The sequence below is a fragment of the Emys orbicularis genome, chromosome 10, assembly GCF_028017835.1.
Source record: "Emys orbicularis isolate rEmyOrb1 chromosome 10, rEmyOrb1.hap1, whole genome shotgun sequence".
In the NCBI taxonomy this organism is placed as follows: Eukaryota; Metazoa; Chordata; order Testudines; family Emydidae; genus Emys; species Emys orbicularis.
The window spans coordinates 78,982,531-79,006,106 of record NC_088692.1 but is presented as its reverse complement, the minus strand read 5'-3'; the positions used below and the strand labels follow the sequence as shown (position 1 = coordinate 79,006,106).

The 23,576-nt window shown below is 49.9% G+C and overlaps 1 protein-coding gene across 1 annotated transcript in view; it reads left to right on the top strand.

Annotated features, from left to right (window-relative positions):
* Positions 1-18,261, top strand: part of RGMA (repulsive guidance molecule BMP co-receptor a) — a 31,979-nt gene extending 13,718 nt beyond the window's left edge. Inside the window, exons 3-4 of the mRNA XM_065412353.1 lie at positions 13,263-13,774; positions 17,554-18,261. Of these exons, the coding sequence (XP_065268425.1) occupies positions 13,263-13,774; positions 17,554-18,261 (1,220 nt within the window). The remainder of the gene's footprint in view (positions 1-13,262; positions 13,775-17,553) is intronic.
* Positions 18,262-23,576: the final 5,315 nt, after the last annotated feature.

Below are 23,576 nucleotides of genomic sequence, written 5' to 3'. Positions count from 1 at the left end.
GCCTCCTGTGAGATATTGGCTTCCTGGCCTCTTTTGAGTGCTATTGGCTTCAGTCTCCAAAGCCCTACAGTTATATGGCCTGGGTTCTGAGAAACCCATCTTTCCTTCCCCCCCCTCGCCACCGACCATGGCTGTGAGGTCATGTGACATCCCCTACATGCCCGTGGGGTTCAGTGGCTGGTGCATGTGGCAGGGTGTTCCTGCTGGAGGACCCCAGACTCTGGAATTTGCTCCCCACAGCGCTCTGACAGAGCTGAGTTAGCTGACCTTTACGGCACAACACAAAACCCGTCTCTCTTCACAGGCGTTTGCCGGGGGCAGGGATGGATGAATGAGCAGGGAGTGGAGAGTCGGGGGGATACATTTGGTTTTGATTTTTTTCATTTCTTCTCTGACATTTAGAACTTGCGCCCAGTGGCTCCAGCATTGGGTACCTTTTAGAAAAAAAACAGTGAATATCAGGGACTGGGATCTAGGTGGGCCATTAGTGTTTGGAGGGTTCATGGATTTCGTGCATCACTTCCATTGCAATTTGAGTCGGATAGAACAAGTTGAGTATCAGCTCGGTTGGTGGTGTGAGAATGGGGATGTATAGGGCGGGGTGGGGAAGTGAGAGTGTATTTGTGAACAGATCTACATAAAAGATTTGTTCCTCACCCTCATCAGACTGTAGCGAGAGGCTACAGTGTGAGACACAGGGCCGTACGTGTGTTTGTGTGAATTTCCCCTAGGTTGTGCGAGGTTCTAGCTGACATCTGTGAAAGTCAGGCAGCTGACTCTCCACGCCCTGCACTCAAATCAACGCCTCTAATTGAAATGCCGCAATTCTTGGCAGGCCGTTTAATTGTGAAAATTTGCCTCGTTCAGATTTATGTGCTTGAGGCTTTTCTCTGTCTCCTCATTTTTGTATCTCATTTAGCTCAGTGTTGAAGGGTTGAAATTTCAGAAGAAAGTGGTGGGGGCAGATTATTCCTAGAGAAAACACACACCTCTCGGGCAAAGCGCTTTCCCACAGCAGCCTTTGTGGCACTGTCTGCACAGTGGATCTGCTAACCAGGCCTGGCTACAGTCATACAGCTGTGGTGAGGGGTTGTGCCTGTAACACAGTCTGAACAGAACAAGGCCTGGGCAAAACGCTATTGATGTGAAAACAACCTCGGCTCAGCTGTGAGCCTGAGCCTCATGGAGAAAGGTCTGATGCCCAGCTCATCCCAATGGCTTATCAAACTCGGAGGTGGGAAGATGGATATTGTAAGTGACTCTGGAATCCCACCTTAAAGGTGAAGGGCAAAGGAACCGCAGTGGCCAAATGATCTAAGAGCCCAAGCTGCTGTCAGAGCCCGAATGGATTTATCTGCTCCTTTCTGATGGAGCTGGATACAAAGTCCCATCGGGACGTATTGAGATGGGCGCTGAGTCTCCTGGTTAGAGGAGGGGACTAGAAGTTGGAAAGCTTTGCTGTGAATTCCCCACTCTGTCACTGAGTGACCTTGGGCGGTCATTTCATTGCTCTAGGCCTCAGTTTTCTCACCTATAAACAGTGCTTTACCCACCTTTATTAAGCAGCCGAGATCTTGGGTGACCTGTTGGTGTTGTGAAAGCAGCCCTTCCTTCCCTTACCTGCCAAGCAAGCCTGGCTTTCAAGATTTCGTGCTTGCTGTGATGACACACCAGTATTCCTGGCCACTGTTTCTCACCCATAGATCTAAGTTTCACTAACACCATTTTACAGGTGAGGAAACGGAGGCACGGGGCCTCATCTATAGTGAGTCAGCGGTGGACCAAGGAATAGAACCTGTGGCCTCTTGGACACCAGGCTGCCTTCATTTAGCTGTTAGCAGTATCTGTTGCAAGAGAAACACTGAACCCTGATCCCGAGTCTCAAGAAGTTTAACAGTGAAGGAGGGGTGGATCTGTGGCTCTTTGTGGCTTCAAATGTAAACACCCCGGTTAGCGATCTCCTTTCCTAGGAACACCTATTTCCAAGCTGTGAAGTTCACCTTTTCGAGCATCTCACACAGGAGGCTCAGTTGGGTGTCTACCCTGCATCTGGGAGTGAGCCTCCTAACCTGGGTAGACAAGATTCACATCAATGGGACTCAAGCCCACCCAACACCGTAGGCTTGAGAGCTGCAAGACCCACACTGCTATTTTTAGCATGCAAGCTCCAGACCTGTTAGCCCGAGTCTGCCTACCCAGGTTGGAAAACTCGCTTCCAGCTGCTGTGGGGACTAGTGAAGATCTCCCCGGCTTTGATTAATGGCTCTCCCCTTTCCATGCAAGGGTCGGAGGCGAAAGCTTCTCCTGGCTGCAGGAGAAAACCTTGCTGCGCTTGAGTAGGACATTTGTAGGGGAGGAGAAACGTTTGCTTCCTTGCAAGGCATTCTGGATCCATGGTCAACTGATTGTCTGAACACAAAAAGCAAAGTGACAAGAACAATCCAGGGCTCTTCTTGTAGCATCTGTTGCCAGAGAAGACCCTGACTGCATTTTTCCACCTCTATGTGCTCCATGATTTTGTGATGCCAGGGGAGGAGGGACTCCCAGTGGGAAACAAAAGGGAGAGGACGAGGGACAGGGGCGCCGATGTCCACTCACTTGAATGACAGACGTTGGAAATGAAATAGCCCAGTTAGGTTTTTTGGCCCTGCCAGTTTCTTTAAACATAAGTAAACACCTTGAGAAATCTCTTCCCCATGCTCTCCAGCACAGATGCAGGTAGGGACGATGACTGGGTTAAAAAGGGGATTGCATGGATGAACATTGCTCTCAGTTACACCAGCAGACATTTGGAGCAACTCCATCAAAGTGCATTTACCTTGAAGTCTTGTATTTCCTCCAGATTTAAGCTGCTGTAAAGGAGGGCAGAATCCAGCCCATAATACAAAATGACCCCCCACCCTCCATTCCCTCAAAAATGAGCACTGCCACTTTAAGAGAGTCAGGTTTATTTTCCCCCTTCAGTATCTCCCCACCCCCCACTCCAATGCAGCTGAAACCTGATCTAATCCCTTTGCACATGGGTAATTTATTGGTCTATTGGGTTTTTTCTTGATGGCAAATTGCATTGTCTTTCTTCCTCGGTTGAGACTTGGGAGCAGTTTGCTGCATTCCTGCAGGGACTTTCTCAGAACAGATCTTTCACACCCCCTCTGAGCTCAGTCAAATCAGTTTTATTGGGCCTCTTTGTTATGCAAACAAGGCAATAATAATCAGGCTATTATTCTGCAAGATTGTGCTTGATTAACAGTTCAAAGGAGGTCGCTGGAAGAAACTAATGCTGCCATGATGCACAAATCCTTTCACACAGCCTGGGTCAGATGGCCACTGGGCTCTTCTTCACTGCATGGTTCCTCCCCCTCCTCCTGCTGAAACATAGTTGGACTCTATTCAAGGGACGCCATCAATCAGTCAAGCTGGTGGGATGGAGGTTTTTGTTTTCTCTGTCAACTTTCTCCATACACCACAGACCAGGCAGTTATGGGCTTATTTCTATCAGCAGCGTGACAGGCCGCAGGTATACATGCACACAGAGTAATTACACATAATATACCCAGTGCACATTATACACACACTGCCTTCACCGTACACACACACAGGACACAAAGTAGACGCACAAACAGGCATTCACACAAAGTGCAGATTCTGACTGGTTGGGTACGCAAACACAACATGAGATGTATTATAGTAGTTGTTAATATGTAGTATTACATACGTTTCCATATCCTCCAGTCCCAACCTTTTCCTCCTACTCATGCACATATATACACACACGCACACACATAGGCTATTCCTTGCCCCCTCGATGCATTCCTCCGCCCCCACCAAAAGACAACCACCACTGCATTTCTCATTCAATTTCTTCTTCCAGAAGGAGAACCAGGGAAAAGCCACTGTAGGTGTTTGCAAAAAGAACAGGAGTACTTGTGGCACCTTAGAGACTAACAAATTTATTTGAGCATAAGCTTTCGTGGGCTACAGCCCACTTCATCGGTCGCATAGAATGGAACATATAGCGAGGAGATAGATATACATACCGAGAGCTGTAGCCCACAAAAGCTTATGCTCAAATAAATTTGTTAGTCTCTAAGGTGCCACAAGTACTCCTGTTCTTTTTGCGGATACAGACTAACACAGCTGCTACTCTGAAACCTGTAGGTGTTTGGTATGGAATGATCTGCTGGGATGAGGGTTTCTTGCAGGGACTTGTAACTAAGGTTATGTATAGGCACTACAATGGCAGCACTGGGCTATGTCACTGTAGTGAGATACTTCCAACCTCGGTCTAGCCACAGCTACTCCCAGGGTTAGCTCAGCTTAACTATGGTACTCATGGGTGGCTAACTTTTAATTGTAGACCAGGGCTCATCCGTTTGTCTTTGGATTCCCTGAAGTCTTGGTGGAACTCATCTTGCTCTGTGACTTTTCAAATAGCAGCTTATATGTTGTTCCTCTCCCCTCTTCTCTCCCCTCCACCCCATGTGTCTCTCTGTGTGTAGGAAGAATGAACTGGGAATATGAAAACATACAAGTCACATTTTTCCAAACCTGAAGTTAGGTTCCTTAATTCCTAGGTAGGCACCTGTACCTAAGTGACATGATTTTCACATGGGCTGAGCACCCAAAATCCCAGGCATACAGCATCTTTGAAATCTAGGCCCTCAGATCTGAGGAGTTTGGCCATAGGTAATAGAGTGTTTTGATACGTACTCCAATAAAAGTTCATACTGAATGTGAGTCTTACACACAGAGGTATTTACACACTAGCATATATACAATTAGTTTATGGGTAAATGCTTCAAAAGCACCTAAGTGACTTAGGAGCTTATGTCCCATTTTCAAAAGTAGCCTAAGTCAAAAGGAATTGGAAGTTCTCAGTGATGAGAAGAAATGTGATATAATTGGCATTACTGAAATCTGGTGGGAAGATTCACATGATTGGAATGTTAAAATCACCTGTCTGTAATGTGTGGAAAGCAAAGCTGTGTTGTTATGAGAGGACTTGGGAGTCATGCTGGGGGCCTCATGCAGCCTGTAGTAAATTATCATTTGAGTTTCTAAAAATTATAGATGATGATGTTTTGATACCAAAGGTATTGCACCCAACTCTATTTTGGACCTCATTATGATGGATAAAGATGCATTTTAAAGCATATTAGGAACAAAAGAAATCCATGAAATAGTATAGGGCAGTGTTTCCCAAACTTGGGACGCCGCTTGTTTAGGGAAAGCCCCTGGCGGGCCGGGCCGGTTTGTTTACCTGCCGCGTCCTCAGGTTCAGCTGATCGCGGCTCCCAGTGGCCGCGGTTCGCTGCTCCAGGCCAATGGGAGCTGCTGGAAGTGGCGACCAGTATGTCCCTCGGGCCGCGCTGCTTCCAGCAGCTCCCATTGGCCTGGAGCAGCGAACTGCAGCCAGTGGGAGCCGTGATCGGCCGGACCTGTGGATGCGGCAGGTAAACAAACCAGCCCAGCCCGCCACGGGCTTTCCCTAAACAAGCGGCGTCCCAAGTTTGGGAAACACTGGTATAGGGCTAGGCCCATTACTAGATGGAGATGGTAAAATTGTTATTAATTATACAGAAAAGTGTTCAGTAACTATTTCTGTTCTGTATTTGGAAAGAAACAGGAGGATGTACTCATATCACATGAAGATGATGAAGTACTTTTTAGTCCATCCAGGAGGATGTTAAACAACATCTACTAGTGATAAACATTTTTAAATTGGCAGGCCTGGATAATTTGCACCCAAGAGTCTTAAAAGAATTGGCTGAGGAGATGTCTGGCCCACTGATGTTAATTTTTAATACATCTTAGAATACCAGAGAAATTCCAAAAAACCGTAAGAGTGTTAATGTTGTGCTAATATTCAAAAAGGGCAAGCAAGATGGCCCAGATAACTATATGCCGGTTAGCCTCACATCAATCCCAGGCAAAATAATGGGAAAGCTTATATGGAATTTAAGTGATAAAGAATTAAAGAATAGCAGTAGAATTAACACCAGTCAACATGGTTTTATAAAAAAAAAGTTAGGTCTTGTCAAACAACCTGATTTTATTGTTTGATGAGATTACAAATTTGACTGATAAAGAAAATTGCATAGCTGTAGTAGATTTAGATTTTTGTAAGGCGTTTGACTTAGTACCGCATGACATTATTAAAAGATTAGCATTATACAATATCAATAAAGCACATGCTAAATGGACTGAAAACAGGCTAACAGACAGCTCACACAAATTAGTTGTCAATGGGGATTTGTCATCAATTGGGAGTGTTTCTGGTGGGTTTCTGCAGGGATTGTTATTAGACCAGACATTATTCAACGTTTTCTCAGTGATCTGGAAATAAATATAAAATCACTTCTGATAAAATTTGTGAATGACATAAAGTGGTAAATAATGAGCATAGGGCAGTCATACAGAGCGATCTGGAGCTCTTGGTAAACTGAGCCTAGTCAAACAAAATGTTTTAATACAGCCAAATGCAAAGTTAGTTATACCTCTAGGAACAGAATGGGAGAGTCTATCTTGGAAAGGAGTAAGAAAGGATTTGGGATCATATGACAAGCAACTGAACATGAGGTCTCAGGGCTAGTATGATCCTTGGATCTATACACAAGGGTGCAGTGAGTAAATATAAAGGGATAACGGATTTTTTGGTTTGCTGGCAATTCTGAAAAAAAATGTAAATCATTTTGGGTGGAACCAAAAACAACATTTTTGACATTTTTGGCAAGTCAAAAAAGTCAGGAAAAAATTCTTTCGGGTCAAACAAAATGTTTCATCTAAACCAGAACAAAACATTTTGTTTTGATTTTAAGCATTTTGAATTCTTTTCAAATTAATTTCAAATCAAAAAAATTTGAAAGTTTCATTTAAAAAATGTCAAAATGAAATGGTTCCACATTTTTCTTTTTCTACCAAAACAATGCAGCAAAATCACCACAAATTCACAAAATGTTTTGGTGTCACCAAATCTGCCTTTTTTCCCCCAAAAAAGTTTTGGTCAAAAAATTGCCCCAGTACTGAGTAAAAGTAGGGAAGCCCTTTTACCTCTGTACACGGCATTGGCTAGATCGAGATTGGAATGCTGCATCCACTGCTGGTATCCATATTTTAAAAAGGATGTTGAAAAATTGGAGAGGGGCAGAAAAGACAAAAATGATCTGAGGGCTGGAGAAAATACCTTATTGTGAGAGACTTAAAGAGCTCAATCTATCTAGTTTATCAAAAAGGAGATTAAGAGTTGACTTAATTATGGTATAAATATAAGTACCCTCCTGGGGAGAAAATACCAGGTACTAAAAGGACTCTGTAATCCAGCAGAGAAAGGCCTAACAAGAACCAAAGGCCAGAAGCTGAAGCCTGACAAATTCCAATTGGAAATAAGGTGCAGATTTTTAACAGTGCGGGCGATTAACCATTGGAACAAACGGCCAAGGGAAGTGGTGCATTCCTTCTGGAATATATACTTGAACCAGACATAAGTTACTGGATTCAATACAGGGGTAACTGGGTTAAATTCTATGGCCTGTGATATACAGGAGGCCAGATTTGATGATCTAATGATCCCTGCCAGCCTTAAGATCAGTAGATTTTGATTGGCTACTTGAACTCTTGCACATCCATTAGCCTCCATTTTAAACTCCCACATTCAGGGGCCTTTTTTTTTCGGCACCCTACAGAGTTCCAGTTGAGGAGGGCTAGTCAGGATTCCCTGAGGAATCCATGAATGTCACCCCTGATACAGATAGATGGGTCACTATTGAGCAAAGTGAGACTATCAGTTTTCCAAAGGCCACGGGCTCCCAGATCTTTACATAGCATGGACCATATCTTGAGACAGATAAAGAGTCTCAAGGACCCACCTCCCCGTCATTCATGATCACAGTGCCAGGAAGCAGGCCCACGGGCATGGGATGTGGGGGCACATGGGTGGGCAGGCTGTGAAATGTCACCCATGTCCAAGCCCCCGGGGCGAGGCCTGTGTCCTGTGCTCAGGCGACTTGCTACGTGCGTCTCTGAATGATAGCAGCAGAGGGGCTTGTTTCCATGCTCAGTCATCTGCGGTTGAAAAACAGATCCATTGTGAGGAGATGGAAAATAGATTATATGAAATTGAATAAACATAGTTTCTTGGCTTCTGTTCAAATGAGTTTTTGCTTTTATACCAAAGCCTCTGCCATAGGAGACGTGAGGAGAAGCATATGGGGGGAGCGGGAAGGGTTGCTGTCTTTTTCCTGCATAGTTCTGCTTGCTGGGTTCCTCAGTCCTGACACGTGTCTTGCTGGGGGGGGGGGGCAGGGGGGAGAAGATGAGTCACGCAGGTGTTTGTGTGCGCTCCAGGTGTCAGACAATCACACTATTGAACAGATCGGATAGGGAGGCGCGGACTGGGGGATGGGGAGGCTTTGCCAACAGATTAAAAGAACAAGGCCACAAACAGCCTACTTGAGACCCACGGTTATTCAGTGCCCTGTGAAATGGAATTGACCCCGCCGTCTTTATCTGCTGGCAGGGGAGAGATTAGGTAGGAAGGGCCACCTCCCTGGCTTGCTCCAGGTGCAAACCCAGAGCTAGATGGGCTGCCTTTTCCATAATGGAGGTGCCGTCCCAGTCAGTGTATCGCCTGTAAATGGGAGAACTGCATGTGAAAGTGTTTCTTCTGCGTTCGTACTTACACACAGACACAGACAGAGACACACAGTGTGGTCCTGCTCCTTAGCCACCTGGCTTTGGAAATCTGGCCTTATATGGGGCCCTGCACGAAACAGCAAATCGGAACATTTTGCCAAAACCCAAATGATAAGATCTTTAAGAAAAAAGCTCCCCCTACAGGCCAAGGGAAGGAATGGAACAGGCTTTTCGTTTTCTGTTTCTTTTCTTTCCCCCCCTCCCCCGAGTACCTTATAAAGTAATGAGTTAGACGCCAGCCATGTGTAGCCCTCCTGTGCTCAGCAATAACGTGCATATGGCCGTAGCTATTAGAGCCCTGCGGTGCTGAGAGAGCAGCCCTGAGGCTATTGCTCTAAGTGCCACTGGATCCATAGCTCCCTCCCGGCGAGTTCTGAGAGAGGGGCAGAGAGGAGCTCAGTTTAATGTCTCAAAAGGAGGACGGCCCCTGTGACGCAGCCGTAAAACCCTTGTTACTGCATTGCCAGCTTTGGGTCATAGCCCAAATGCCAATACAGAACTTGGCTTGTACCTCCTGTTCCAAGCTAAAGATGCACCTTAGAGACCAGCACAAAGCACCCTATTCCTGATAATAGCTGGGCTCCTACAAATGAGCATCTAAGCGCTACTGTTACTGACAGCTGAGGGAGAGTCTTATTGAGTCGTCTGTTGCAAGTCCTATTGCCTGATGCCACTGATTCATGGTTTAGCTGGTGACCATGGGGTCTCTGGACATGATTCTGTTTTTATCACCCCAGCGCTCCTTTCATCTACTTAGTTCTTCCGTCATGAGGTTCTTAGTGGCATCACGAGCCCTGAGCTTGGGTGGCTTGTCACCAAAGAAAGGGAGCTGGAATTTCCCTTCATGACAGCCTTGCACACTGAACTTGTCGTTCCAACCCACACCTTGAATGTCTCACCTTGAAATGCTGCCTGTTTGCATTCCAGGTGCCAGCAAAGTCAGACTGACACTCCGGCGGAGGTGTCCCGTCGCGTGCTAATCTGATCGTTTATAGCAGTGTCCCTGACCCCATAGTGCACGTCACTTCTGACTCGCTCTCTGTCTCTAATCACTGGGGTAGGCATGCACCATACCCTCACTTGAGTCCTGTTGGACAGTGTATATCAGCCATGTTTAATCACCGACAATTTTAACATGTGGCTTTTAGCCTTGATAGACTATTCAGGGCCTAGAGTTAGAGGTCATAAATCCAGGCCCCGGGGTATGTACCACTGGGGTAATGTGATCAAACAGCAAAATCTCATCTGGTTGAAACACACAGCAACAGGCTTTCTCTGCAACTCACATAGCGGCCTGTGGTGAAAAACCCATGGTTATGTGACGTGGATTCACTATGTTCCAGCAAAATGCAATCCACTGAAAAGGGATGTTGATGAAATAATAGGTTCAGTTTTAAGTGGACGCTGTTGAAATAAAAATAATCCTATGCAGTCGAACACCCATTTTACAAACTAACTGGGGATTAAGGAGTTCATGGAACGGAAAATTAATAAAATTTAACACCCCCAAATTGCCATAGGACCAGTTCATACGTTGCTGTCTAGCGCACTGCATTGTTTTCTTCTTGTCCTTCCAACCCCTTCAAAATGATTTCTAATGCACTGAAAGGTCGCAATGTGAAGGGATGTCGACTTGCTCTTCATTGACTTCATTTTCATTCTGATTACCCCCTCCTCCGCCCGGTCAGGAAAAATGGTTCAGAAGCTTGGTGTTGGTAAAATCGAGTGAGGTTCTGTTGTGTTCCCTGTGTTACTACTAGCACCTGGGCTTGTTAAACCTGGATTTTTTAAACTCAGAAACTTTCCGCCATTTCCTTTTGCATTTCATTCCCCTTGGAAAGCGACACGAGACTGACTGCTTTCATGCAGGGTCCCTTTTCGTTTATAGTCCTGTTCCCCTTCTCATTCTCCGGCACCTGTTGTGTTTCCAACACGGCAAGGGAAGAGTTAAAACTTGAACATACTGTTTCCAGTATGAAGTGGTGCTGGGTTTTGTCGCTCTATTTGTGCATGTGTAACTGCCTTGTGAACTCCCCTCTAAACAAAGCCCAGGACAGGAATAAACATGTAGGGCTTTGAGACACCCCCAGAATGCATCTGGAAATGCTTTTGGCCTGATCCTGCACAGTTTCCATGACCTCCAAGCTCCAAGGGAACTGATTAGGAGGAGGGAAAGGAAAACACCATGAATATTTAAGCAGTGTGAGCAATGAGAGATTCCAAATTGCCATTGGCAGCGCGTTGTCCGTGCAATGCAGGGCCTTGTGCCTAGTGCCTTTGCAGAGTCACTTTCATGTCCTGCTGCAGGGGAGACGCCCCCCTCTGCGGAAAATATGTCCCCCCTGAAAGAACTGAATCTAAACTCCCATTGTACTTTGCCTTTCCCTGTCTTGCACCTCGGCTTTTGGGCACCTGAGTGCTCAGCTGCAGAAGTCAGGGTTGGCAGTGTGCCGTCAGTATGCACAGCCCCTATGGCTGCATTGACCTGGGAGCAGAGCCTTGCTGATTCGATAGAAGGCTGCTTTAGTATGTTGCCAAAGCTGATCTGTTCTCTACACAACCGAGGCCAGGGGCTGATTAGGATTTTGCCTGTTTCCTTTCACACATTTCCCTTTGATACCCGTATCTCTGCAGCTTTAGAAAAGCCCTGAGGCGGGGGCAGGTGGGCCAGAGGTCGGCACGCACTGTTCCCAGCATTAATGAAGCCGCTGGAACGTGCATTGTGTCAAGGTGCTAGGTACAGGAGATCAGGTGATTGATAGCTGCTTGAGAAGGCTCCTTTGTACTTTGTTTGTTCCTCCTTGGCACTGTATTTCCTCCTCAGCTCTCTGCCTTTCGGACTCCCCAGGCAGCTGCCGGGTTGGCTGGTTTGAGTGAGTTGCTGACCCCTGGAGGAGCCAGGCGTTTGCCCTGCAAGAGGTTTTAGTGCAGTAGAGGAGACTCACAACAGGGATCCAGCGATTGGGAACAGTGCTAGAGCAGCACAATATAGTGGTGGGGAGGTATCGGGTATCCCAGGGAGTGTGAACAAACGGCCCCAGAAGGCAAACCCGATGCCAGGAATCTTGGCCCCGTGCCTTTACCTACTGGGCTAGGGGTGTGGCTTTATTCAGGGCTTGTCTACACTTGAGGGGGTTGCACTGCTGTAGCTGCCCTACTGCAGTCAGCCCAACTGGACACAAGGGGGTGCTGTACTGGTGTGAGTCACTGTTCATGCTAGTTAGGTGTGTCTGCACTAGGGTTTTGCACTAGTGCAGCTACATCCGTGAAAAATCCCCAGTCTTCGGAACCATACCTGTCAGTCAGAAAATAGACATGCCTGAGTTCCCTTCCTGAGAGCAGGGTGGAGGGTAAAACCAGGGATTCCTCACTTACGGCTGCTAAGAGCCTGGCTTTACCCCACTGTCCACAGACAGGCCCAGGGCTGTGTGCCAAGCCACACAGCCAATGCCCCTGTATACAAATCAGCTGTATAGGGAGACCAGTTATTCATCTAGCTAGCCCACTGCACACAAACACCTGCTTCAGGCATGCAGTTGTGCTAAATGCGAACGCAAATCAATGGCACCATTGTAACACCGGTTTGGATGCGCAATTGCTCATGCATATTTTTGAATGTCAAGCCCTAAAAGCCTCCTGACGTTAAAGGCCCAATGGTATTTCCCCTCCAAATCAATGATGTTAAGCTATTCTCAGCATCCCAGCCAACGTGGCGAGTCTTCAGATATGTTAAGGGCTGTTATAAAGAGACTGTGCTCAGTTGTTCTCCACGCTCACTGAAGGTAGGACCATAAGTAATAAGTAATGAGCTTAATCTTCAGCAAGGAAGATTTAGGTTAGATATTGGAAAACCTTTCTAATTCTAAGAGTGGCTGAGCTCTGGAATAGGTCTCCAAGGGAATCCCTGTCTTGGGAGGTTTTTAAGAACAAATTGGACAAACACCTGCCAGGGATGGTCTAGGTCCGTGTTTCTCAAACTGGGGCCACCGCTTGTGTAGGGAAAGCCCTTGGCAGGCCGGGCCGGTTTGTTTACCTGCCCTGTCCACAGGTCCGGCCGATCGCGGCTCCCACTGGCCGCGGTTCGCTGCTCCAGGCCAATGGGAGCTGCTGGAAGCGGCGCGGGCCAAGGGACGTACTGGCTGCCGCTTCCAGCAGCTCCCATTGGCCTGGAGTGGCTAACCACGGCCAGTGAGAGCCGCGATTGGCCGGACCTGCGGATGCGGCAGGTAAACAAACCATCCCGGCCCGCCAGGGGCTTTCCCTACACAAGCGGTGGCCCCAGTTTGAGAAACACTTGTCTAGGTTTACCTAGTCTTGCCTCAGAACATGGGGCTGGACTTGATGACCTCTGAACATCCCTTCCAGCCCTACATTTCTATTAGTCCACTTTCCTAATTTCCCCCTAGGATTCATCTGGGGATTGGATTCTTCTTCGTTTCCTGCCTTGACCTATTGGTAGTGCTGCTACCCAGCTGCCACGGCCCTCGCCAGCAGTGGTGGCATTTTGGTGGTGTGCTGTATTTGATCCGTGTATTGGGCATCTTGACAGCACCTGTGTTTTTTCCCCCCAGCGACCTCTCAGTGCAAGATCCTGAAGTGTAACTCTGAGTTCTGGGCGGCCACATCTGGCTCTCACCACCTGGGCACAGAGGAGGCACCGGAGTTCTGCACGGCTCTCCGCACCTACGCCCACTGCACCCGCCGCACGGCTCGCACTTGCAGGGGGGACCTGGCCTACCACTCCGCCGTTCATGGCATAGATGACCTCATGGTCCAACACAACTGCTCCAAAGATGGCCCCACCTCGCAGCCCCGCCTCCGAACACTGCCCCCCGGGGACAGCCAGGAGCGCTCTGACAGCCCAGAGATCTGCCACTACGAGAAGAGCTTTCACAAGCACTCAGCCCCCCCAAACTACACCCACTGCGGGCTCTTTGGGGACCCCCACCTCAGGACTTTCACAGACAGCTTCCAGACCTGCAAAGTGCAGGGGGCTTGGCCACTCATAGACAATAACTACCTGAATGTCCAGGTCACCAACACGCCGGTGCTACCCGGGTCCTCAGCGACTGCGACGACCAAGGTAAAGGCATGGGGCGGGTGGGCTGTCCCCTGGCGGATGGTGACGTTCTGACACTGCCCCCTTGGGGTCACCCTTTTAATCACCTTTTCTCCCACTGCCTTCCACAAAAGGGTCCCAGAAAGCTGTTGAGTCTCATCCGCAAGTGCCAGGTTATCCAGCGGATTGAGACCGAGTCCGAGCCCACCACAAGTACAGGATCCTGGCCAGAAAATCAAGCCCTTCTCCCTGGACTCTCTGCTCCCAAACTCCTGGTTCCCCACTCACCCGCCCCCCTAGATGGACTCTGGTTTCTCACCACTGCATCTGGCCCCCCTCAGATTGCTGAGCGTCGTCAGAGGAGACGTATCATCCCTGGCGTAGGTCTAGGTCAAGAAAGGGCCAGAGCATGAAGGGGGCAGGCCAGGGATCTAAGGCTGGCAGCGCCCCCGGAAAGGCAAACCACAAACACACACGTCTCTCCCTTTTGCCCTTCTCCCATGACATTGCAGCTGTGGTTGTGTTCCAACCCTCCCCCCCCCCCCCCCCCCCCCCGCCAGATTCCTTTGCTGGACACTGCGACACTCCCATTCAGGGATGGGAACAGCAGGCGGATGACAAGGTGCCAGAGGTGGCTGGCAACAAGTAAAACTCGCTGAACCCGCCCTCCTGTTTATTTTGTGGCCTGTGCAAAGTGGCAGAGATGGCAGCTGAAGGAGCCTGCAGCAGGGTGAAAACTCACCTTCTTGCCAAGGCCCCCCACTGCGAGAGAGAGAGAGAGAGAGGTCCCGTGCTCTTTGTGCACATCGCCTGTCCTGTCTAGTTGTCCCAGGCCCTGCACTCGGCTGCGGGGGGGGTCGATAACGAGCAGTTTGTCGGTTGCAGAAGAACGATGCTGCTATTTGTGTCTCTCTGCAGAGACCCCCAGCGGGTGGGGCGGAATTCGGCCCCGTATGTTAGTGGCTTCCTCGGCTGTGTCCTTTTAATTTTGAGGCGAATGTCGTGCCAGCGCCGAGGCTAGAAGCCCTCTCTTCATTTCCAGAGCAGGCCGAGCGGGGGAAATCTCTCCGTGTTGCCTCAAAGCCTGATGGGCAGGCGCCGTCTGGAGAGGAGAGCGAGTCGCTCAGTATCCGAGGCCAGGTTTGAACTTGGCCTGTGTGGTGCCTCTGCCATCAAGGCGGCGAGTGAGTGCCATGGGAACAGGACACACACACACACACAACGCGTTTCACATGTGCCACCACACAGCCGTAGGGTGGTCACCTTTGTTGCTCTCTGCTGACCAGCATTTGATTTGAACCAGTCACCTTAAGGTGAAAGACTCCCTGCCCAGTCTGCCTGAACCATCCAGCCCCAGCTAGACTCCCAACCCTCTCATCCATCCACCCCCTCACAACCAACCACGGTTTTAATGCCAGAGGAGAAGAAAACCTGGTGGAGGTGGGGGAGCCTCAGGGATCATGTTCCCTTGTCACCATCTCCATACTGCTCTGGCTTTGTGTGTGGGGTGGTGCCCCCTTGTGGCTGGTCCCCCGGAGGAGGATAAGTCACCTGGCATGCCGTAGGACCTATGACGGGTAAGAGAGAGTGTTAGCTCACATGGGAAAGCCTGTGGTTTGGAGCTGAAGAGCTGGGTTTCTAGTACTGGCTTCCCAGCTGCTTTAGCTAGTAATTGTGTCTGTGGTCAGGACGAGGCATTTTGTGGGGCGCAGTCTGTTCTCGCTGCGCTGTGGCAGCCAAGATAAATGTTCTCCAGGGACCGGGTGCAGCACTGAGTAAATCCAGTGGCAAATGCCCAGTTGTAGCACAATGGAACTCAAAGGGACACGGCTTAAGTGGTAAATCCGGCTTCTGCTTGAGGACGGCTTTGGAGCTGAGGCATGCTGCGGCTGAATTCCTCTTTACTGCATGAGCGCTAAAGCTGGAAGGGAACTCATTTCAGCTACCCTGATCCAGAGGAAGGGCAGGGTGGATGGTAAGAAGGGATCTGCTTGCTTTGCAGGCCTTTGGGGAGCACGGATCCTTGTCTGGCCCTTTTCACAGTACTCCTGGGGTGACTGAGGAGAGGTTTGCCACCATCCCTGTTTAGAGTGGGAAGCATTGCAGTTTCAATGAAGGCTGGCCTGCAGCTTGAAGGGCCCTTAGTCCTGGAACTTATTTGGGGCACTGCACCATGTTGCGTCAGGACCGTGGTGCTGAGAAGTGATGAGTCATCACTCAGGGTGGCGACTCAGCAAGTTTACCCAGCAGGAAGAGCTGTTGGAACAGGCAGCCCTCGCTCCGCAGGTTGGTTCCAAGGCAGATGGTGTCTGTGTGCATCCAGGCTTTCTCTCTAGTGCTGTTCACTGGAGCAGGGTGTTCTCAGCGAGAGGATACAACCTCCAGTAACCTGGTGCATACCTGCCAACACCTGAAAGCTTTAATAGAGATATCTGGTGAGGAAAACAGGGACACACCTTTTAACTCCAGTTAAACCCTTCAGACTAGGAGAATCTTCTGCAGGGGCAAAGAAATGGGAACTGTGCTGCTGCCAAAACAGGGCTTGGGGTGGCTGGTATTTTGTGGATAGCCTCGGCTATGCTAGGAAGTATTACCTAGAATTTCCCACTGTTCCCACCACAGTTCAGCTCCATCAGTGGTACCCACTTTGGGAACCCGGGTACATAAACAGGGCTCCAGGAGGCTGCGGGGATTTTAAGCCCTATGCTGAGCAGGGCTGGAGGCTGATCTGCGCTACAGCTCCCCCGTTGCTGTACTAAGTGGGACTGAACTGGTGGAAGCAGCAATGGGAAATCTGGGGCAGAATGGCTGGGGCAGATCCCTCCGAGGGGGAGAGCCAAGGGGGATGCCGGGGCCCCACTGGGAGCCATTTGAAATTGGTGTTTCTTCTAGAAGCAATGTAAATAAATAGCAGGATGGATCCAAATGTCCCAGGAGTCAGATCCAGGAGCCTGGTTGTCATCTGTGTATTTTAGATCCAGATTGGAACTTCACTAAGGTTTTGAGAGAACTTTGGTTCACACACATCCCTAATAAATAGACTCCATATAAGCTCTAAACTCCCTGTAAGCTCTCCCATGAGGTATTAAAACCTGTTGTAGCCTGACAGGGAAATCCCAGCTAGAGAGAGGGGGTCAGCCTGAGCGTAGAACTGGGAGCCAGGAACACCTGGAAGTCTAACCGCCATCTTGCTGCGTGGCCTTGAGCAAGTCCCTTTTCCTCTCTGTGGTCGTACCACGAGGGGCTGGATACCCGTCTGGCTCACAGGCTTGTCAAAGGGGCCTGCAGTGAATTGAAGAAGGGAAGCATGAGCCAAGTGTAAAGAACAAGTAATAGGTCAGTGGCTTGGGGACATGACGCATATTAGCTGGGGATAATCAATAGACTCTCCTCTCCCTCCCCCTCTGCTCCCAGGTCTCAGGGTCACAGCTCAGCTCCAACAAGTAACTTCTGTGGGATTTGGCAGCGTGACCTTTGGGTTCTAGTCCTGTCTCTGGTTCCTTCCTGTGTGTAGCTGATATGCCCCTTGATGCATCCGCCTGTAGGCTGAAGCCTAGTGGCCTTGTGCATAAAATGGGGAAATCTCATAGTGGGAACTCTGTGCTTGTGGAATTTAAAATGCCCCAAAAGACTGATTCTCCATGTTCGAAACCGCCTCCGGAGGCACGTATTGGTGGTTGATGAATGAACCAGTCAGGCCTAAACCCCCTTGTATTCATTAATGAGATGTACCGGTGGCTGAGCTCAACGGGTTATCAGCGTTGGTTAATGCCCCCTTCTCTCTCCTCCCTTTCCCCTCACAGCTCACCATCATCTTCAAGAGCTTCCAGGAGTGTGTGGACCAGAAAGTGTACCAGGCGGAGATGGACGAGCTCCCAGCTGCCTTCGCCGACGGCTCCAAGAACGGCGGCGACAAGCATGGCGCCAACAGCCTGAAGATCACCGAGAAGGTGTCAGGCCAGCACATCGAGATCCAAGCCAAGTACATCGGCACCACCATTGTGGTGAGGCAGGTGGGCCGTTACCTCACCTTCGCCGTGCGCATGCCCGAGGAGGTAGTGAACGCCGTGGAGGACAGGGACAACCAGGGCCTTTACCTCTGCCTCCGGGGCTGCCCGCTTAACCAACAGATTGACTTCCAGACCTTCCGCTCTGCTCAGGGCACGGAAGGCCGGGCTCGCAGGAAAGGGCCCAGCCTCGCCTCGCCCGAGTTCTTCACCTACGAAACGGCCATGGCCAAGTGCCGGGAGAAGCTCCCCGTGGAGGACCTGTACTTCCAGTCCTGCGTCTTCGACCTCCTGACCACGGGGGACGTCAACTTCACTCTGGCGGCGTATTACGCTTTCGAGGATGTGAAGATGCTTCATTCCAACAAGGACAAGCTGCACCTCTATGAAAGGACACGGGAGCTGAGCCCAGGCAACACAGCCCCCTCGGGGCATCCCCGGGCCCTCCCTGCCCTCTGGGTGGCGCTAGTGTGTCTGAGTCGGTGCTGGTCAGTGTTCCTATAGATGTGACCTCGGTGGGGGCGGGGAAGAGCTCAGCAGGAGGGGACGATGGTCTGTGCTGGATGAGGAGAGGTTGAACAGCAAGTCTGGCTGGGAGCTAAAGAATCAGCCCCTGACCTCAGAGTTAGACCCCCTGGAACGTCATGGGCCTGCCCCAGAGAGCAGCCAGACCTCATGTAGCCCTTGCCCAGTTCACCCTCTCCTCTTCATGTGGGTGAGGAGGGTGGGATGCCCCTGCCTCCCCCTAGTGCTCTTTCGTGGTACTGCAAACGGTTGTGGTGACTGTGATGTTGGCATTTGTGAAAGTGACTTCATGTTAGGAGAGTTGGCTGCTGCTGCCTGGGAGGAGGGGACAGCGCCCCCGCTGGTCAGGATGTCATGCTGGCTAGATGGGCCCATGCCTAGAGACCATCACGGGACACACAGACAGGCTGGCCTCCGATTTTCACACCTGCTTTGCTCACGCAAATGACTCCACCTGCTAAAGGGCTCACCAGTCCCGTTCCCCCCCCCCCATCTGTGTGTGCAAACAGCTGGTGGCACGCACCTAAGCGGGGCCTGCTCCCTCCTGGGGCTCCGCCGGCTGCCTGTGCAAATGCGGGTGCTAAACACCAGACAGAGGAACTACAACGGTGCCCTCCGGGCGCCGGGCACACGCCCACACGGAGAGAGGGTGCAGGGGCGAGCAGTTGGCTGGAATGGTTTCTGTCCCTCATTAAAGACCCTGCTCTGCCCAGCACCTGGCTCCCTCCAGGTGTCCGAGGCGCACAGTTCATCCTTCGCTGAACGGCACCATTCCGGGGGGATGGGGAGAGTCAATCACTGATTGCATTTGCTGTGCTTCGCAGGGCGTCTGGGAGCTAATGGGATCCGGGAAATCCCATCCTGGCACATTAACGCTCTGATTCGCTTCATAGCCACGCGGTTGAATCCTTTGGGCCCTCCGAGATGCAAAGGGAGAAACCTGGACAGTATTCGAGTGGTTTCTGGCATTTGCCTTTGGCCTCCTCCCAGCATTTGAAGTGCTCCTTGTGACGTGGCCCTTTGATTCCATTAGCTCCCAGGGCGCTCAGGCAAAGTGAGTGGGGAGGTGCCAGTGATCTCCCAGATTCAGGGTGACCAGTAGGACCTCCTCAAGCCCCTCGCTGACAGGCTGGAGGGTCACCACCACTAGCCCTGTCCTTCTTCATCCCACAGGAGGGCAGCTGTGGGGCTGGGGCAGTGCCCAGGGAGTGGGGGGGGGGGAGGAGTTTTGCTTGTTTGCTGCTAAGTAACTGCTCCACTCCTAGTGATGTCATTTCAGACCGGTTGCACCTTAGTTCTTCCTGGCTTGATTCAGAGGAGGGCACTGTTTGAAAATCCAGCCAGGGGCAGGCCCTGAGCTGTCCAAAGGCTCTGTTCCCTGGCAGTAAACGATCAATAACCTCCTCTACCAGGGATGCAGTGTCCCTTCCCCTTCTCCGTGTTCTTCTGGGATTTGCCTCATGGTTTGCTCAGCAATGACAAGACCATCTGTACCTCGGCCTGAAGCTGGGACACCTCTGGGGGAATGCTCCATCCATCGTTCCCCCAGCAGGAATTTCCCAGAGATCTCCCCGGAAGTGCGGGTAGATCACTGGGACAACCAGCGATCATGGATGGTCTCGTGACAGCGCCCAGAGAGCCAGTCCAGAGAGGAATGGGCATGTGACGCACCCTGCAGCGCATGCAAACTAGCGCCACGGGGCAGCCTCCTGTAAATACTCAAGCAACTATTCATTGTGTCCTGCCAGCTCTAGACCTCCGTTTGTAAAGCAGCAGAGAAATGCAACGTGTGTCATTGGGTGTAATTTATAGTGTCTCTAATCTATGGAGCCCTGGTGGGGGTCTCGTGTGACTGTACAGATGAAGAGATGTAATTGGTTTTTAGGTGTTTAACAAAAAACAGAAAAGAAATAACGAAAAGATGTGTTTACTACTTCGCTCCTTGCTTTGTCCGCTGGTGGCCCGTGTTTCTGTTTAGGGCGATTTTAAAATAGGGATCTCACAATGTAGGGAGCTGGGGAGACCAACCACTGGAGGGTAAATCTACCAACTTGCTGGCCACAGAATTCTTGCAGGGGCAGCTCGAAAAAGAAATAATTGAGACATTCTAAATTATCCGTATTTATATTAGAGTAACCTAGATGCCCCAGCAGAGATCAGGACCTCATTCTTCTAGGTGCCGTATAGGCACCTAGTGAGGGACAGTTGCTGCCCCAAAGAACTCAGATAAGGAAGGGAGGGGAAACTGAGGCACAATTGATGAAATTACTTGCCCAGGGTAACACAGCTGGGCATTGTGAGAGCTAGGAATGGAGCCCAGGTCTCCTTTGTCCCAGTCCAGTCCACTAGACCAAATTGCCTCCTTAAGACTCCTATAGTGGCTATGAACTGCCTGTTTCCGAGTTGGGTTTGATCCTGGCCATATGGTATGACCAATGGTCTACTTCTGCTAAGTTTAACAGCTTCCAACCTTGTTGGGTGAGCACAAGTCCTAGGAACTTTCCATTGCTGACCCCGTGCATACGTGTCAGTGGGGGAACTACACTCCCTTGGTGTGTTTGGTAGCTAGCAGCTGGCAGGTCCTCTGGCTTCAGTACGACTAGCCAAGGCCAGAGTTATTCAATCACTTTAGTTCCTTCACTACATAAAAATCAAATCTTTATTTCCCTTAGAAATTGGAGAGGTGAATATTTAAAGTCACATCAGCTTTATGGTGGGGCAGTGACACACCTGGGTACCCCACAAATAATCCCAACCATATCAAGGGGTGGGACATGGAGCTACCGTCACTACAGGAAGAGTACTGCCCTGTGTAGGCAGCACATCTGAGACTGACATTGCTGTTAGCCAATCAGTATAGTCCATAATGGCCATGTGACATCTGCTGTCAACGGGGCCACTTCCTGTCATGGCAGCATAAGAGAGCATGCTATGCCATGGTCAGAGCTACCCTCTGGAGGGGGAAAGTCCTCCATGATCTTGATTGTCTCTCCATAGCCCAGGCCCTCCCTAGTAGGTCAGTGCTCCAGTGGTGGTTGAATATATTACGGTGGTTGGGCTATCCCTCTTTTAGAAGCAAACAGTTAAGCACTTTATTTTGGTGGTGTATGACCTAGTGTGGCCAAGGAAGACCTGATGTGGTTGGAATAAAAACAAATGATTTTGGTTGGGGGGGGGGGGAGAGAATCTCCTAACTGCTCCTTGTGTTTTGGACCCATGTGGGGTGTCACTGCATGTACATACTGTAAATTATTTATTGATGAAAATGCAAGTAAAGGTTTTTTTGGTTTTTTTTTTGGACAACAACCCAGTGGGTGTTTTCCTTCTGCCTTGTGTTGTGTTTGATTCTAATCGGGAAGGAAAATGAAAAAGACCCGAGAAAGTGTGATAACGCTCTAAGGTACAGCCCGATAAGCTTCCACCTTCTTGTGGAATATTCTCACTCTATGGCAAACCAGAGCCCCTTTTTCCTTGCCATGACTCATCCTCAGCAACCTCCCCCATCTAGCTGGGCTTGTCCTCCCATTTGGCAACATGGGAAGGTTAGGATGACTGCAGCCTTCCAGGTTGAAAATCCACATACTAGGAGAGAGTGGGTCTTGGTCTCCCTCTAGTGGCTGGTCTACCTCAGAGGTTTAAAAGGTGTATGCTTTTAATGCTGAAGGGCCTAGGTTCAAACCCTGCTGTTGGCCCAACAGGGGGAGTCAGGTTTTGCCCTCTACTGGATGGAATCAGAACTGCACATTTTCATCATGCATAATTAAGCTTGTGGAACTCCCTTCCACCAGATACCATTGGGGCCAAGGCTACAGTAAGATTGAAGGAAAGAATTAGCCATTGATATGGATTATGAAAACATTCAAAGATAGGATGAAGAACATTTGATATGAGATATAACGCCGTATGCTTCAGGGCATGAGCTATTCCCTGCCTGCTGAGATTGAGGAAGAAACTTCCCCTATGGGCATCTTATTCTATTGCCAGGTTTCTTCAAGCTACCGTCAAAGCACATGAACCAAACTTTGTCAGACCTCAGTTGAGATCCACCTAACTCGAACTGAGAGCAACCACTTCAAACTCAGGCAGGCAAGATCTGCACAGGGACCACAACACTAGGAAGTGCCACAATGTGCTTCCCCAGTAATACCCCCTCCCCCTTCCTGGGTTGTGATAAGCCACTGAGTCTTTTGCCCTTGATTTCGTTTCCTCTGAGGCTAGATTAGTGCTCCTAAACCAGAATGCTGCTCCTATTGTGACTCAAATAGTGGCCCACGTTCCAGCCTTTAAATGAAGGCAAATTAGCAGTCCAGAGCCCTAAACTCTTACTTTTATCTGCTGTCTTCCCTGACCCAACAGACAAAGCCTGAAGGTGGCTGACTGTGGCTCCGGGGGAGAGGAGCTCAAGGAAAGCCTGGTTTGCCCTTTGCTGGAAGGCCTTCATACAAACAGTGTCACCCATGTCTGACACAGCACAGCTGGTCAAACCACTGACCCTCCCTCTCCTCTGCCTGATTGTTTTTCCCCTACAGACCATTGCTAAAAGGGAGCTGGGACAGACCTGACATGCCACCCCAAGAAGCACCCCCAGAACGAGCTAACTAGCATTATTGGAGGTCCTACTAATCATAGGAACTGCAGCCTGTTACTAATACCACCTGCCCCCCCATGAACTCAGTACATGGTTTACCCACAGGACTGATCGGTGATTTGCCAAGATTCCCCTTTGTCTGCCTGCCCCTCATAGCCAATGCCTGAGCCTAGCTCCTGAAACTGCCAGGAAGGCCCTGAGATGCAGGCCAAATGACAGACACTTCAGAGCCCTGCACCACCCTCTTCTACTCACCCCCATCCTAGTTCCTATGCCTTCGATGCTCATTTATCTGCACCTGCATGTTAATGAGTTAACACCTCATTAAGGCACAAACCTGCGCTAGATTCATTTCAGTCTACTGCAGTGCAGCCCTTACCCCTCTGCATTATCCAGGCAGGGGGCAGTAATTTTGTGAGGTGTACTTAGGCCTTAACTTGACTCAGGGCTAGTCTATACTAGAAGCGCTACAGCAGGACTGCAGTGGAGCCTACCTCAACCCACTAACTCCCGTGAAAAGACAGCAGCAGGTAAAACTCCAGGGTGGCTCCGGGCAGAGGCTGATAGAAAAAGGGCTCCCAGAGCTAGAGCATGAGTCTCCAGTTTGAGCTAAAGGCTAAAACTCTCTTGCTGGGGCTGTACCAGCCTGTGGCTTGGGCATAGAAGGGGACAAGTGCCACACGCTAAGCTGTGGGTTACGCTAGCA